Source organism: Megalobrama amblycephala, linkage group LG1 (assembly GCF_018812025.1).
Source record: "Megalobrama amblycephala isolate DHTTF-2021 linkage group LG1, ASM1881202v1, whole genome shotgun sequence".
NCBI classification, from domain to species: domain Eukaryota; kingdom Metazoa; phylum Chordata; class Actinopteri; order Cypriniformes; family Xenocyprididae; genus Megalobrama; species Megalobrama amblycephala.
Genome location: NC_063044.1, coordinates 11,179,935 through 11,194,333, shown reverse-complemented (window position 1 = coordinate 11,194,333; position 14,399 = coordinate 11,179,935). Strand labels below are relative to the sequence as shown.

The following is a 14,399-nucleotide window of genomic DNA, read 5'->3' as shown; positions in this document are numbered from 1 at the left end:
CTGCTAATTGTATACTTTTCAAAACAATTTAACTTGTATATTCTATAATTTTTTCACTTTTATTTTACCGCTGTCCCAACTTTTTTTTGGAGTGTGTTGCAGCCATCAAAAGTTGTTTATATTTACAAAATACAATTAATTTGGCTGGTGAAAACATTTTTTAAAAAAAATTCTTTGCACTTTTGTCAAATAAACAAAGGTTCAAGAGAATGAACAAATCATAGATTCTTGATTTTATTGTGTTTTACAAAATGTCTCCACTTTTTTGGAATACTTTTAAGTCATCCTTCGGCCCTCTGATTGAGAACCACTTGTGTAAAGGAATGTTGTTCCACATTGTCAGTACTTACACTTTGCGATCATTCAGAAGCATGCCATTCATTGTCTCAATGGCTCTGTTGGCAGCTTCTTGTGTCTCAAAGTGCACAAACCCATAACCCTTTGAGCCGTTCTCATCACAAACTACCTAGAATGAAAAATACTGTCAAGGCCCGTTCACAACTTTACTGTGGGGAAAATTTGGTGCATTATTGCAATAGTTATTTATTTTGTTTCAGATAAAAATTAATAAAAAAATAAAATAAATCATAAAATAAATAAATAAATAGTGATGAAAAAGGATGTACCTTACATGACAAGATGTTACCAAAAGCAGAAAAGGTGTCATAGAGAGCCTTGTTATCAATGGACTCATCCATGTTCTTGATGAAGATGTTTCCCACACCAGACTTTCTCAGACCTGGATCTCGCTGTGACCACATGATCCTGATTGGACGACCCTTGATGACTTCATAGTTCATTGTGTCAAGGGCACATTCCGCTTAAATATAGAAAAAAGAAAAAAGAAAGAAAAAAAAAAAAAGGAAAGAAAAAAGTGAGATTCACTATTTATAAAAGTACTCTAATCACTTAAAATGTAGTAATTAGTCTAGGTAATTAATTATTATTAAAAAGTATATTTGTAAGAATAGTGAGAGTGTCTTCACCATCAGCAGGCTGCTGGAAGTTGATGTACGCATATCCAAGGGATCTCCGTGTAATTACATCACGGCACACACGGATGGACATGATCTGACCAGCAGGAGAAAACTTCTGGTACAGCATGGCCTCAGTGACATCAGGATGAAGGTCCCCAACGTATAGAGAGGCTAATGGGTATGCTGGTCCACTGCTATTCATCCTTTAGAAGCACTCCACAAAAAGAGTAGTTTATTATCAGAAAAACTTGACTTTAAAGTGGTTTTTACTCATTGCCCTATTGGCTGACAAATTTTAACACTGTGTAGCGGATGGTTTTCTTGCTAGTTTGTCTGTGGCTTGGTACTGTATCTAAAAGCTGAGAAATGACAAAGGGGGTTTCAAAATGCAGATTTCATTTTAAAATAACCCTAATCAAACTATTAAGTGTTATTATTAGCTCCATTCTCCACTTCTCAAAATGTGAGACAACAAACATAAAAAAAAAATTAAATAAATAAAAAAATAAAAAAATAAAAAAAATCATAGATTTAACACTTTTGTTCCTAGTGTGTGTGGAGTGCCACAATTGAACCAAGACTATGGAATTCCAAAGTTTCCAGCATAATAAATAAATAAATAAATAAATAAATAAAGAAATAAAGCGTAAAAAAAAAAATAAAAAATAAATGAATAAATTAGTATTTAAACTTATTTCCATTTATTTATTTATATATATGTACTTATGTCTACATTTATTTATTTTCACATTCATTTATTTCTACATTTCTTTGTCCGCGCTCACACAGTCAGTCCAAAGACGATTATTTGTGTATCCAATTGGAATCGGATTATAAAAATTATTGACTGTCCACAATGTGTATTGCAACTGTTCAGATCTGATTTGTGTGTCCCATGCACTGATCATTTATATACACTGAACAAAATTATAAATGCAACACTTTTGTTTTTACCCCCATTTTTCATGAGCTTAACTCAAAGATCTAAGACTTTTTCTATGTACACAAAAAGCCTATTTCTCTCAAACATTGTTCACAAATCTGTCTAAATCTGTGTTAGTGAGCACTTCTCCTTTGCGGAGATAATCCATCCACCTCACAGGTGTGGCATATCAAGATGCTGATTAGACAGCATAATTATTGCACAGGTGTGCCTTAGGCTGGCCACAATAAAAGGTCACTCTAAAATGTGCAGTTTTACTGTATTGGGGGTTCCGAAAACCAGTCAGTATCTGATGTGACCATTTGCCTCACGCAGTGCAACATCTCCTTCATATGAATGGCACAACAATGGGCCTCAGGATCTCGTCATTCAAAATGCCATCAATAAAATGCACCTGTGTTCGCTGCCCATAACATACACCTGCCCATACCATAACCCCACCGTCACCATGAAATATGGTTGGTTGGTCTTCATGGCTGCTTCATGTTAATGACAAATCAGAAATGATTTTATGTAACCAATAAACAGCATTTGGATTATATGCAATGTAAAACTATAAAATATACTCACGGTTGCTTATTTTAGACTATTCATTTTATTCTCAAAAGGACCATTTAAGAAAAACCTCAGATGCAGCAGGTTTTCACTTGCCATTACAAGCAACAGCAGAATTGATTTTTTGATAACATTGTGTTTTTAATGGGAAAAACTCAAGCCCTCATAAAAATAACTATTATTCGCTTATTTATAATAAAACTTAATTTTTCACCATAAAAACTACAACAATGTCATTTTGCCCTATTAAAGCCTTTACTGTCGCAATTCCGAATTATTTGAAGTCAGTCTTCCACATAGACCTGTAGTTTGGACAAAGCCCAATTAGTAAAATGTTATCTAAAAATAAACATATTAACCATAAATAATGCAACTAAGAATAAATAAATTTTTGCATGGCTCGCGTGGATGATTACTGTATGTGGTCCCGGTCCTACACCGCAAGCAGAATTATTGGCAAGTTGATTTTTTTCTGTAATGCAAAGCTGAATTCTCATCAGCCATTACTCCAGTCTTTTGTGTCAAAAATATCCTTCAGAAATCATTGTAATATGCTGATTTGATACTCCGTTATTATCAAAGATGGAAACAGTTGTGTTTAATATTTTTTGGAAACTGATACTTTCAGGATTCATTGATGAATAAACAGTCAAAAAAAAAAAAAAAAAACGCATTTATTCAAAATAGAAATATTTTCTAAGAATATAAATCTTTACTATCACTTTTTATCAATTTAACACATCCTTGCTGAAAAAAAGTATTAATTTCTTCCCCCCAAAAAAATACTGACCCCAAACTTTTGAACAGTAGTGTATATTGTTACAAAAGATTTAATTTAAATAAATGCTGCTCCTTTTAACCTTTTATTCAAAGAATCCTGAAAAAAAAGTATCATGTTTTAAAAAAAATATTAAGCAGCACAAGGTTTGTAATAAATCAGCATATTAGAATGATTTCTGAAGGATCATGTGACACTGAAGACTGGATATAATGATGCTGAAAATTCAGCTTTGCATCACAGACATAAATTATATTTTAAAGTATATTATAATAGAAAACCATTATTTTAAATTGTAATAATATTTTACAATATTACTGTTTTTTTTCTTCTGTATTTTTGATCAAGTAAATGCAGGCTTGATGAACTGAAATGACTTATTTCAAAAAAATTAAAAATAGTAATGTTTCTAAACATATATATATATATTCTATTAATTGCACAGCACTAGTCCTGAAATCATTTGTGATCACGTCACAGATATAATGAGCTCAGACTGAAAAGACCGTACCTCTCGTTGGTTTCATATGGATTACATTTTCAGAGTATTTGTTTTAGATTTAAGTCATTTCATACAGGCATTTCAAGCTTTGTATAGACAGTAGTAGGCTATATGAGTTTTGCTTAATTTTTGTGATGCACTCAAAAAGAAGTTTGAGTATACACAAATAAAATTAGACACTTTACATTTTTGAATGATGTCTGGACCTATTTTTATAAAGCATAAAGAAACAAAACAGTGAAGGAAATTCACGAGGCTGAATCCAGCTTCTTATTTGCAGCTTCTTATTGATGCTATCCGGTCCACCTTAAAAGATGCGACGCTTCCACGTTATTAGCTTCTTATTCACGCTCAACTTAGGGACCGCAGTTTTTCTTATTTTCACACTTTAAGGTTTTGTGTTGCTTTTTGTGTCCATTTTCACAATTAAAGGAAAATAAACTATTTTGAATTGGAAATAACACATTTAAGCGAAAATAAAAAGCAAAAATATAAAGGCACATAAAATATAATTACAGTATTGTTTATTGAACATGTCATCAGCTCAACTTAAGGGACCTTGTGGTATTTATCTTATTCACGCTTTTTAGGGACCCTGTTATTACTGTCTATTACTGTCTACTGTCTACCCAAAAATGAAAATTCTGTCATAATTTACTCTCCCTTAAGTTGTTCCAAACCTGTATAAATTTCTTTGGTCTGTTAAATACAAATGAAGATATTTTGAAGAAAAGTTGTAATTAGGCTGCTTTGGGGCACCACTGACTTCCATAGTAGAAAAAAAAAAAAATACTATGGAAATCAATGGTGCCCCAAAACAGTTCAGTTTCCCATATTCTTTTGTATATCTTCCTTGGTGTTCAGCAGAGCAAAGAAATTTGTACAGGTTTGGAACAACTTGAGGGCGAGTAAATTATGACAGAATTTTCGTTTTTGGGTGAACTATCCCTTTAAGCACGTCACATGCATGGTCCTACTCACAATGAGCGCTGTTGGAAATGAACTCCATCACATTAAAGTACACATGAAATCAAAATTGACCTTATTTATTTTGGAAGTTGCAAACGTCTTTTCTCCAGTGCTGTGACGCATATATATATATATGTGTGTATTATATATATATATATATATATATATATATATATATATATATATATATATATATATATATATATATATATATATATATATATATATATATATGTGTGTGTGTGTGTGTGTGTGTGTGTGTGTGTGTGTGTGTGTGTGTGTGTGTGTGTGTGTGTGTGTGTGTGTGTGTGTGTGTGTGTGTGTGTGTGTGTGTGTGTGTGTGTGTGTGTGTGTGTGTGTATATATATATATATATATATATATATATATATATATATATATATATATATATATATATATATATATATATATATATATATATATATATATATATATATATATATATATATATATATATATATATATATATATATATATATATATATATATATATATATATATATATATATATATATATATATATGCAAAAAAAAAATAACGTTTTGCAAACGAAAATTAAAGTATTGAGGAAAATAAATGTGCTTTGTGCGCGAAAAGCAATGATTTTGCAATACATATTTTCCATGGTCATATCTATTCATTTATTTGCAACGCTGCTTTTATTTTGCTTGTCAGTGTAGTTTGAGCTTGCGATGCCGTTTTCCCTTTGCGCTTCATTTTTCTGCGCGTCTCGCTTTGTGGCACTGTTTTGACATGGGGGGGTGGAGTCATGGGACGGGGGGTGTACAAGATGCCTCCCTGGAAGTGACGTCATCAGCCCGAGACGCAGCTCACTGATCCAGGTACTGTCACGATGAGCAGAGGCTTGTGAGTGAATCGCTTCTTTTATTTAATAGCATTAAAACATTAATGTTTTCGATTTATTAACCTTATTAACAAATGTATATGTGTATTAGCAGTGTTTGCTCAAGTTAAAGAAGTTGTTAACATGAACATCTGGCGTTTATTTCTCTCGATGTGTACACTTTTATAGCATTAAAATGTGTATTGTTTTGGTTAACTGCATGTGTATTAACAGTGTTTGTTTAAAATCTCTTAACCTGTGGGAGGACGCCAGCGCACAGAAGCGTTCTTTGTTCACATTAGTTCAGAGTTACTGCTAGTTTTAACGATGCTTTTTTATAACGCAGCCCTGGAGAGTTTTGTAAATAATAGCCTACACTGCGTTCCAAATTATTATGCAATTGACATATCAGTAAGATTTCAGTACAATAAACATTCAGATTTTAGTTTTTCTAAGAAAATGTTTGTTTGTTTATTTATCCATGTCTTTTTAGATAACTGGTATCAATCTCAGACAAAATAATTTGCCAGATCTATGGAAACCCTACTTAGAGGTTGTTCCACATTATTAAGCAAGTCACAGTTCTCATGCAATATGGGGAGGAAGAAAGATCTTTCTGAAGATGAAAAGCATGAAATGGTGCAATGTTGTGCAAAAGGCATGAAAACAACTAATTTTGTGTGAAACTGAATGGAGATTATCGAATTATCATAAGATTTGTGAGTGATTTAGAGCACAGCAGAACTCGGTCAGATAAAGGCTTAATTGAGGAAAGTTCCTGTCAAAAAAAGTAATTGTATTAAAAGGGCAGCTATGAAAAAAGCCAGTGTTGAGCAGCAAACAGGTATTTGAAGCTGCTGGTGTCTCTGGAGTCTCAAGAAGCTCTCCATGCAGGCTGGCAGTTATGCGTAAAGATGCATTTTAGACACCACTAACCAAACCTAACAAAGAAAAACATTTACAGTGGGTGTAGAAATACATTTAACAGTTTTATTGCTGTGGTGTTTTTTTGCAGCATGGGATAGTGCATAGTGCATTGTACTATGCACTATCTTCCTTTTTATACCATAGCTGAAAATGGCCAGTTATGAACTCCAAATATCTTGCAAAATTCATTTTAATACCCTCCATCTCACTTCCCAGTATTCCAGCCCAAATCATTACCCACCAGCTCCTTGCTGACGTCGCAGTCTTGTTGGAACATGGTGGCCATTCACCAACCGTCCAGAAATCCATCCATTTAGACCATCCATTGTAGTACAGCATTAGTCAGTGAATAAAACTATTTAAAAATGAGTCCGAGTATGTATTTCTAAACCCACTGTAAATGTTTCTCTTTGTGAGGTTTGGTTTGGAGTGGCTGAAATGCATCTTTGCGCACAACTGCCAGCCTGCATGGAGAGGTTCTTGAGACTCCAGAGACACCAGCAGCTTCAAATACCTGTTTGCTGCTCAACACTGGCTTTTTTTTTTATAGCTGCTCTTTTAATACAATTAAGTTTTTTGACAGGAACTTTCATTAATAAGCCTTTATCTGACCGAGTTCTGCTGTGCTCTAAATCACTCACAAATCTTATGATAATTCGATAATCTCCATTCAGTTTTCACACAATATTAGTTGTTTTCATGCCTTTTGCACAACATTGCACTCTTTCATGCTTTTCACCTTCAGAAAGATCTTTCTTCCTCCCCATATTGCATGAGAACTGTGACTTGCTTAATAATGTGGAACAACCTCTAAGTAGGGTTTCCATAGATCTGGCAAATTATTTTGTCTGAGATTGATTCCAATTATCTAAAAAGACATGGATAAATAAACGAACAAACATTTTCTTAGAAAAACTAAAATCTGAATGTTTATTGTACAGAAATCTTACTGATTTGTCTCTTGCATAATAATTTGGAACGCAGTGTATACTGTAAAAGCCCGACATGCCATTAAAAGCTTTGATTAAGCTATGTGACAGGAATTTTTAGTGGAAGTGCACTTTAGAGGATGAATTTAACAATAACTCTATAAATACCCTAACCCTATAATAATAAATACTATAATTAAAAATTCATAATTCACTAGATTCATTTGTAAATGAAAACACTAATTTATCACAGAACGTTAATTAGGTAAGCAATACATGAATTGAAAGGGGAAATAAGCATAACAATAAATATAAAAATATAGCCCTAATTAATATAATATTATCAATTATTATATACGTTTAGCCTATATGAATGAATGAATAAATGAATGATACATTTATATAGCGCTTTATTGTGTATTGTTGTACACCCAAAGCGCTTTACAATCATGTGGGGGGGGGTCTCTCCTCAACCACCACCAGTGTGCAGCATACACTTGGATATAATATATTATATATAATAATGATAAATAAAAATAATATCCTAATATGCACATATATTACATAAAAAGACACGATCAACGGAGATCTCTGATAATCTCAGGTTGCTATGGTCACGCGGGTTTGTTTATGTATTAAACTCGTGGCAAAAAGACTTGAGCTTCATTTTTTATTTTTATTTTACAATGACAGTAATTTATTAATTTATGCCAGGAGTTATGTAAATGAAAAACGAAGTCGAGATCGATATGAAACTTGAGTCGTAGACCTCTTTAATGATGCAAGTTATAGTTTATGAAGTGAATTGCATTATTTTACATTAAAACTAGCAGTAACTCTGAACTAATGTGAACAAAGAACGCTTCTGTGCGCTGGCGTCCTCCCACAGGTTAAGAGATTTTAAACAAACACTGTTAATACACATGCAGTTAACCAAATGAAACAATACACATTTTAACGCTATAAAAGTGTACACAGAGAGAAAAACGCCAGATGTTCATGGTAACAACTTCTTTAACTTGAGCAAACACTGCTAATACACATATACATTTTTTAATAAGGTTAATAAAACGAAAACATGCATGTTTTAATGCTATTGAATAAAAAGAATCGATCCACTCGCAAGCCTCTGCTCATCGTGACAGTACCTGGATCAGTGAGCTGTGTCTCGGGCCAATGACGTCACTTCCAGGGAGGCATCTCCCGTCCCATGACTCCACCCCTCACGTCAAAACAGTGCCACAAAGCGAGACGCGCAGAAAAATGAAGCACAAAGGGAAAACGGCATCGCAAGCTCAAACTACACTGACACGCAAAATAAAAGCAGCGTTGCAAATAAATGAATAGATATGACCATGGAAAATATGTATTGCAAAATCATTGCTTTTCGCGCTGTTTCATTTATGTTTTGCAATTCTTTATTTTTGTTTGCAAAACTTCATTTTTGTCTCCCAATACTTTATTTTCTTTTGCAATTCTTTATTTTTGTTTGCAAAAAGCACATTTATTTTCCTCAATACTTTAATTAAAATACAAAACTTTATTTTTTTGCGTATATATGCGGCATTATTTTGACTCCATAGATTTCAACCCATGCCGTCAAACTGATGTCATCAGAGATGGGGCACCATTGCAGAGGGGAGGAGCATTTTCAGATTTTTATTAAATATTACGAAGCCAAACAATTTTTTTGTGTGGATTGACTTGCACGGATGAAATGTTCACCACAAAACTAGCAATTTGAGCTAACAAAATAAATATGGTCAATTTTGTTTTCATGTGTACTTTAAAGGGTGCGTTAAATCCGACTACATGGTTTATTAGAGCGTGTATTGATTCTAGAGCAAAACGAAATTTTGGAACATTTTACTGTAATGAAGGAAATTCTAGGTCTAATTCTATAATAGTCAACATTTGAAGTGGATCAAAACCTTTCATCAAAGTTGTCCTAAAACCTTCTTTTTAGGACAAATAATTCTTAGAACAATTTAGATTAACTTTTTTGATCCACTTCAAATGTTGACTACTGTAGTTGGAAAGTTACCGTTTTGAACGATTTGCAAATAATATTTGCATTAATTTGCTTTAAAACACTCATTACAATGAATTACACGAATCACGCAAATTCATATTTCATATCAAAACGGTCAAATTCGAGAAAAGTGTCGAGTTTGCATCACTGGATGTTACTATCTATGGAGGACCAGGGGTGCCACTTAAAAATAAAAAGAAGAATCAATTAATTAATTTAATACTTCAAACATAGAAATGTATATAAATGATTCACTTTTTATATGGGCAAATTAAGAGACATATTTAAAGTTGTTTATTTAATTCCTGTTTTTAAATGTAGTTTAATAAAACAATAAATTTTAAAAATCTTTTTTGAATGTATAAATAAATAGACAAATTTGAAATGGGATATTTAATTCATTTTTTAAAACATAGATAAATAAAACAATAAAAAGTTCATTAGTAAATCATTTTAAATGCGCATTTAAATCGCTTTTTTTAAAAAGAATTTGGCAAATGCTTTTCTTTCTCTATTTACCAATCGGTTTTCTTTGTCGGTTTGCCAAATGCTTTTCTTTATCCATTTGTCAATCGAGTGGTAAAATGCCATTGGACAGTACACACGTGGGAGCAACCAATCAACTTTCGCCTCAATTTGAAGAGCCAATCCTCTCTCACTTGTAACACTCACTGTCATTGGACAGTTAGCACGGTGACCGGGAGGGGACATGTTCGGTTCATTTAGTTTTGTGGTGGCCACAACATATAAACTCGTGGGAACGTGATAATATCAATATGTCCTGGCCACAAGATATTAATTCGTGGGAATGTGATAAGTTATGGCCACAAGATCATTTTGTCGAGGTAACGACATCCTTATGTCGTGGCCATGCCATGTAAAGTCGTGGCCTCGAGATCATATGTTGAGGGAACAATATATTTTTCTCATGGCCACGAGTTAAATGTGTAAACAACCTGCGTGACCATCGCAACCTGGAATTATCACAAATGGACAATACCATAATAATATTTTTAATTAAGAAAAACGGAATTAAGAAATTATTATATTAACATAGTGCATATTATATTGTATTGCGAGCGATGTTGCAGACAGCATTCGAATGAAGTTTATAAATCAATGTTTAAATGTTGTACATTTTAATCCCACCAAACAGTCTTTTAAATCCATTCACTTACTGTTTATTTTTTCTTTAATATGTTTATATTATTAGTTACATCTGTATATTCAGGGTGCGATTTGTGAAAAAAAAGAGGGGGGGGGGGGCGGATGTTTTGAAAAGGTTTTTTTTTTTGTTTTGTTTTTTGTTAAAAACCACAGTGGAGCTATATACTATTTTTGGCAGCTGTTACAGAAACATTTTTACAAAAAAAATCTGATTTTACTTTGAGATTTGAAGTATTAGATATAGCTTAGATATTTGCAGCACTACAATGACACTAATAATTCTTAATTTCTGATAGAAATGCAAAATCAATCGGTAGTTATTAATAGAATAATGGGGGCATGCTCCCCCGAGAAAATTTAGATTTCCCTGGTGTACATGTGTGCATTTTTAAGACGTTTAAAGGCCAACAAATTGGATAACAATGGCTTTAAAACCATGTCAACAAATAAATGCATGCACAGTTTTGAGGCAGCTTTAATCACATGTTTGGTAATTTCATGACTTAACAGAACACCGACAGCCATTGCTCGTAGTTTCTTTTGCGCTTTATTTAAGCTATAATAAAGTAATTATGCAGTGCTCGCCGGCGCATTTGTGCATGCAACTCTTGAGTGCGCGCCACGAGCACAGTATAACGGCTGATTGGACAGTCATGTTCATTTTTCTGAGTTTTACTAACATCATCTGACCGCAGTTCACTGTTGTTCAACTGAAGCTCACTCGTTGTCACATGCACCTTTTTTGCGCTCGTTTGACTTGCGCCTGACGCTGAGGCGAAGTCGGAATGCGCGTCTGAAAAGTGTACTGTTTGTTGTGGTGGTAAAGAGACAGTTCTATATAAACGCAGCGTTTTATTTGGCGATGTTTCAAAAAAAGATTTTTATTTTTGGTATTTATATGCTCTGTTGGTGGTTTGTGGAGTAGCATCACCCAGGGGGGGATATTTAGGGATACATAGACCAGAAGGGGGGAAATCCCCCCCGTCCCCTCCTACAAATCGCACCCTGTGTATATTTATTTGCTTTATTTTCTCCTTCATTTCACATATTTCTTTATCTAATTAATATTCTTTACTTTATGACTGTATTTCTGTAGTCTATTTCTGTAAATGAGCGTCTGTTTTCACTTGTAGCCCCTCGTGCCTGTGGCAGCATTCGAATTAATTCAGAGTTTAAGATAAAAAAAAATGTGTTTTGTTTATTATTTGTATATAACCTATGAAAGCTTTTATTTCTGTAGGCGCACGGGAATAATTATATATATATATATATATATATATATATATATATATATATATATATATATATATATATATATATATATATATATATATATATATATATATATACACATACATACAACCCTTATTTTTCATTCTTAATTAAAAATATTATTATGGTATTGTCCATTTGTGATAATTCCAGGTTGCGAAGGTTGTTTACACATTTAAATCGTGGCCATGAGAAATTATGTCGTTCCCTCAACATATGACTTTACATCGCGTGGCCACGACATAAGGATGTCGTTACCTCGACAAAATGATCTCGTGGCCATAACTTATTATCACATTCCCATGAATTAATAGGCTTGTTTGAGATGCGCCTAGCCTCGCCTGAAGTTCAGCCGAGAGTAGGCGGCTGCAGTTAGGGGAGGAGTGAAAAAAGTGCAGGCAAGACGAACAGTTCTCTGTTCTCGTAGTGGATCAGAACCTACGAGATCAAAGGCGGATATCGCGGGATTCACACTCGTGCGCTGTGTTGCTGATAAACTGGATGTAATTTAAGTTCTGTTGCTTTTATATGAAAATAAACATAATGAACAATACACCCAAAGTACTTGTTATTTGTTTCCATTCGAAAGATGTATCAATCATTTTTACTTTAATTATAGACATATTTTTATATTTTTTTTTTATAAATGACAAGTTCGCATAACCCATAGAGAGATCACCGTGTCAGAGAGTTTCGGAATATTCACACATTATTTTTACACATAAAAACATGATATTAGAGTTTTAAAATCAAACATTTTAAATCAGATCAATACATCACAGTTGTTTAAACCAATAAGCTTTAAGCTGTGTCGTCAGCAAGTCGTTTCCCATCGTGCTTTTGGTCAGCGCAGTCGGTGGAGAGCAACTATGCTCGACTGCAGAATCCGACACGTCCGCCTCGCACTCGCGAGAGGTTTTTGACACACGTCGGCATGACATCAGAGCAAGGCGGCCCACCCTCGGACACATTTCTAACCGGCATGCATCTCGCGGTGATCACCGGTGATCGGTTCTGCGCAGAATTTGCTCATCTCAAACAAGCCTATTATCTTGTGGCCAAGACATATTATCACGTTCCCACGAGTTTATATGTTGTGGCCACCACAAAACTAAATGAACCGAACATGTCCCCTCCAGGTCATCGTACTAACTGTCCAATGACAGTGAGTGTTACAAGTGAGAGAGGATTGGCTCTTCAAATTGAGGCGAAAGTTGATTGGTTGCTCCCACGTGTGTACTGTCCAATGGCATTTTACCACTCGATTGACAAATGGATAAAGAAAAGCATTTGGCAAACCGACAAAGAAAAGCAATTGGTAAATAGAGAAAGAAAAGCATTTGCCAAATTCTTTTTAAAAAAGCGATTTAAATGCGCATTTAAAATGATTTACTAATGAACTTTTTATTGTTTTATTGATCTACGTTTTAAAAAATGAATTAAATATCCCATTTCAAATTTGTCTATTTATTTATACATTCAAAAAAGATTTTTAAAATTTATTGTTTTATTGTTTTATTAAACTACATTTAAAAACAGGAATTAAATAAACAACTTTAAATATGTCTATTAATTTGCCCATATAAAAAGTGATTCATTTATATACATTTTTATGTTTGAATTATTAAATTAATTAATTGATTCTTCTTTTTATTTTTAAATGGCACTCCTGGTCCTCCATATAGAGTAAACACATAAGGCCGACGACAGGACGGGGGAATTGAAAAGTTGAAAAAAGGAGAATTGGGCCCCAAATCGGCCCGATTATCATGCAGTGTGTGGATGCCTAAAAGTAGGTAATACATCTCTTCGGGAATGACCATTCTACGAGGCAGTTGGCGAAAGGTAGGCTACATGCAATTGATCACCACGTGGTACAGAGAGGAGTATGCTTGCTCTGCTAGCTACTTGTTTGTGATCTGCTCTGCGGAACGAATTGGGCATAATGATGGTTAGCTACTTTTGAATGGACTTCGCCCACTCTGCGATTTGCTTATTAACTTTTATTTATTGCTGACTACTGCCTTATTGTGCGCAATCACTGCTTATTTTAATGAATTATTTTAAAATTCAATCAAACGCGAAATGGATCCTTAAAAGAAAATAACAGGCTATGCTGCTTAATTTCACATTTTTGTTCAATTTCACATCCTTATGAGATATTGCATAGGCTATATTGTATACTACGTGAAGGCTACTAAATGCGAATCTTTAAAATGGGACACTCGCCAGCCATCTTTGGGCAAAAACATCATAAACGTCATAAAACAAAAATATTATCATTTTTTAAAACAAGAAACCCTCTGTAGAAACAATGTTAGTTATAGTTACCTGGCGTAATGTGGAGCAAATAAGCATATCCTTCAGTGTAAGCTGCAAGAAGGCTCCACCCCGTTGTGACTGTTTTAGTGTCAGTTTAATTATTTCTGAGGAACACCTGTCGGGCTTCACTGTGTACCAATGGACTACTTGCACAGCTACTT

The 14,399-nt window shown here is 33.8% G+C and overlaps 1 protein-coding gene across 3 annotated transcripts; it reads right to left on the bottom strand.

Moving 5' to 3' along the window:
• Nucleotides 1-218: 218 nt before the first annotated feature.
• LOC125262851 (embryonic polyadenylate-binding protein-like) lies at nt 219-14,399 on the bottom strand. 3 transcript variants are annotated; one of them, XM_048181708.1, is made up of 4 exons: nt 14,248-14,399; nt 987-1,191; nt 627-820; nt 219-466 (listed from the first exon to the last, which is right to left on the bottom strand). In XM_048181708.1, exons 2-4 carry the CDS (start codon nt 1,177-1,179, stop codon nt 347-349), a joined length of 507 nt encoding a protein of 168 aa, XP_048037665.1. In that variant the 5' UTR covers nt 1,180-1,191; nt 14,248-14,399; the 3' UTR covers nt 219-346. The 3 variants fall into 3 exon arrangements, with proteins under 3 accessions (XP_048037665.1, XP_048037672.1, XP_048037661.1); XM_048181715.1 differs by having other exon boundaries at nt 627-787; nt 987-1,180; nt 14,248-14,392; XM_048181704.1 differs by having other exon boundaries at nt 987-1,180; nt 14,248-14,391.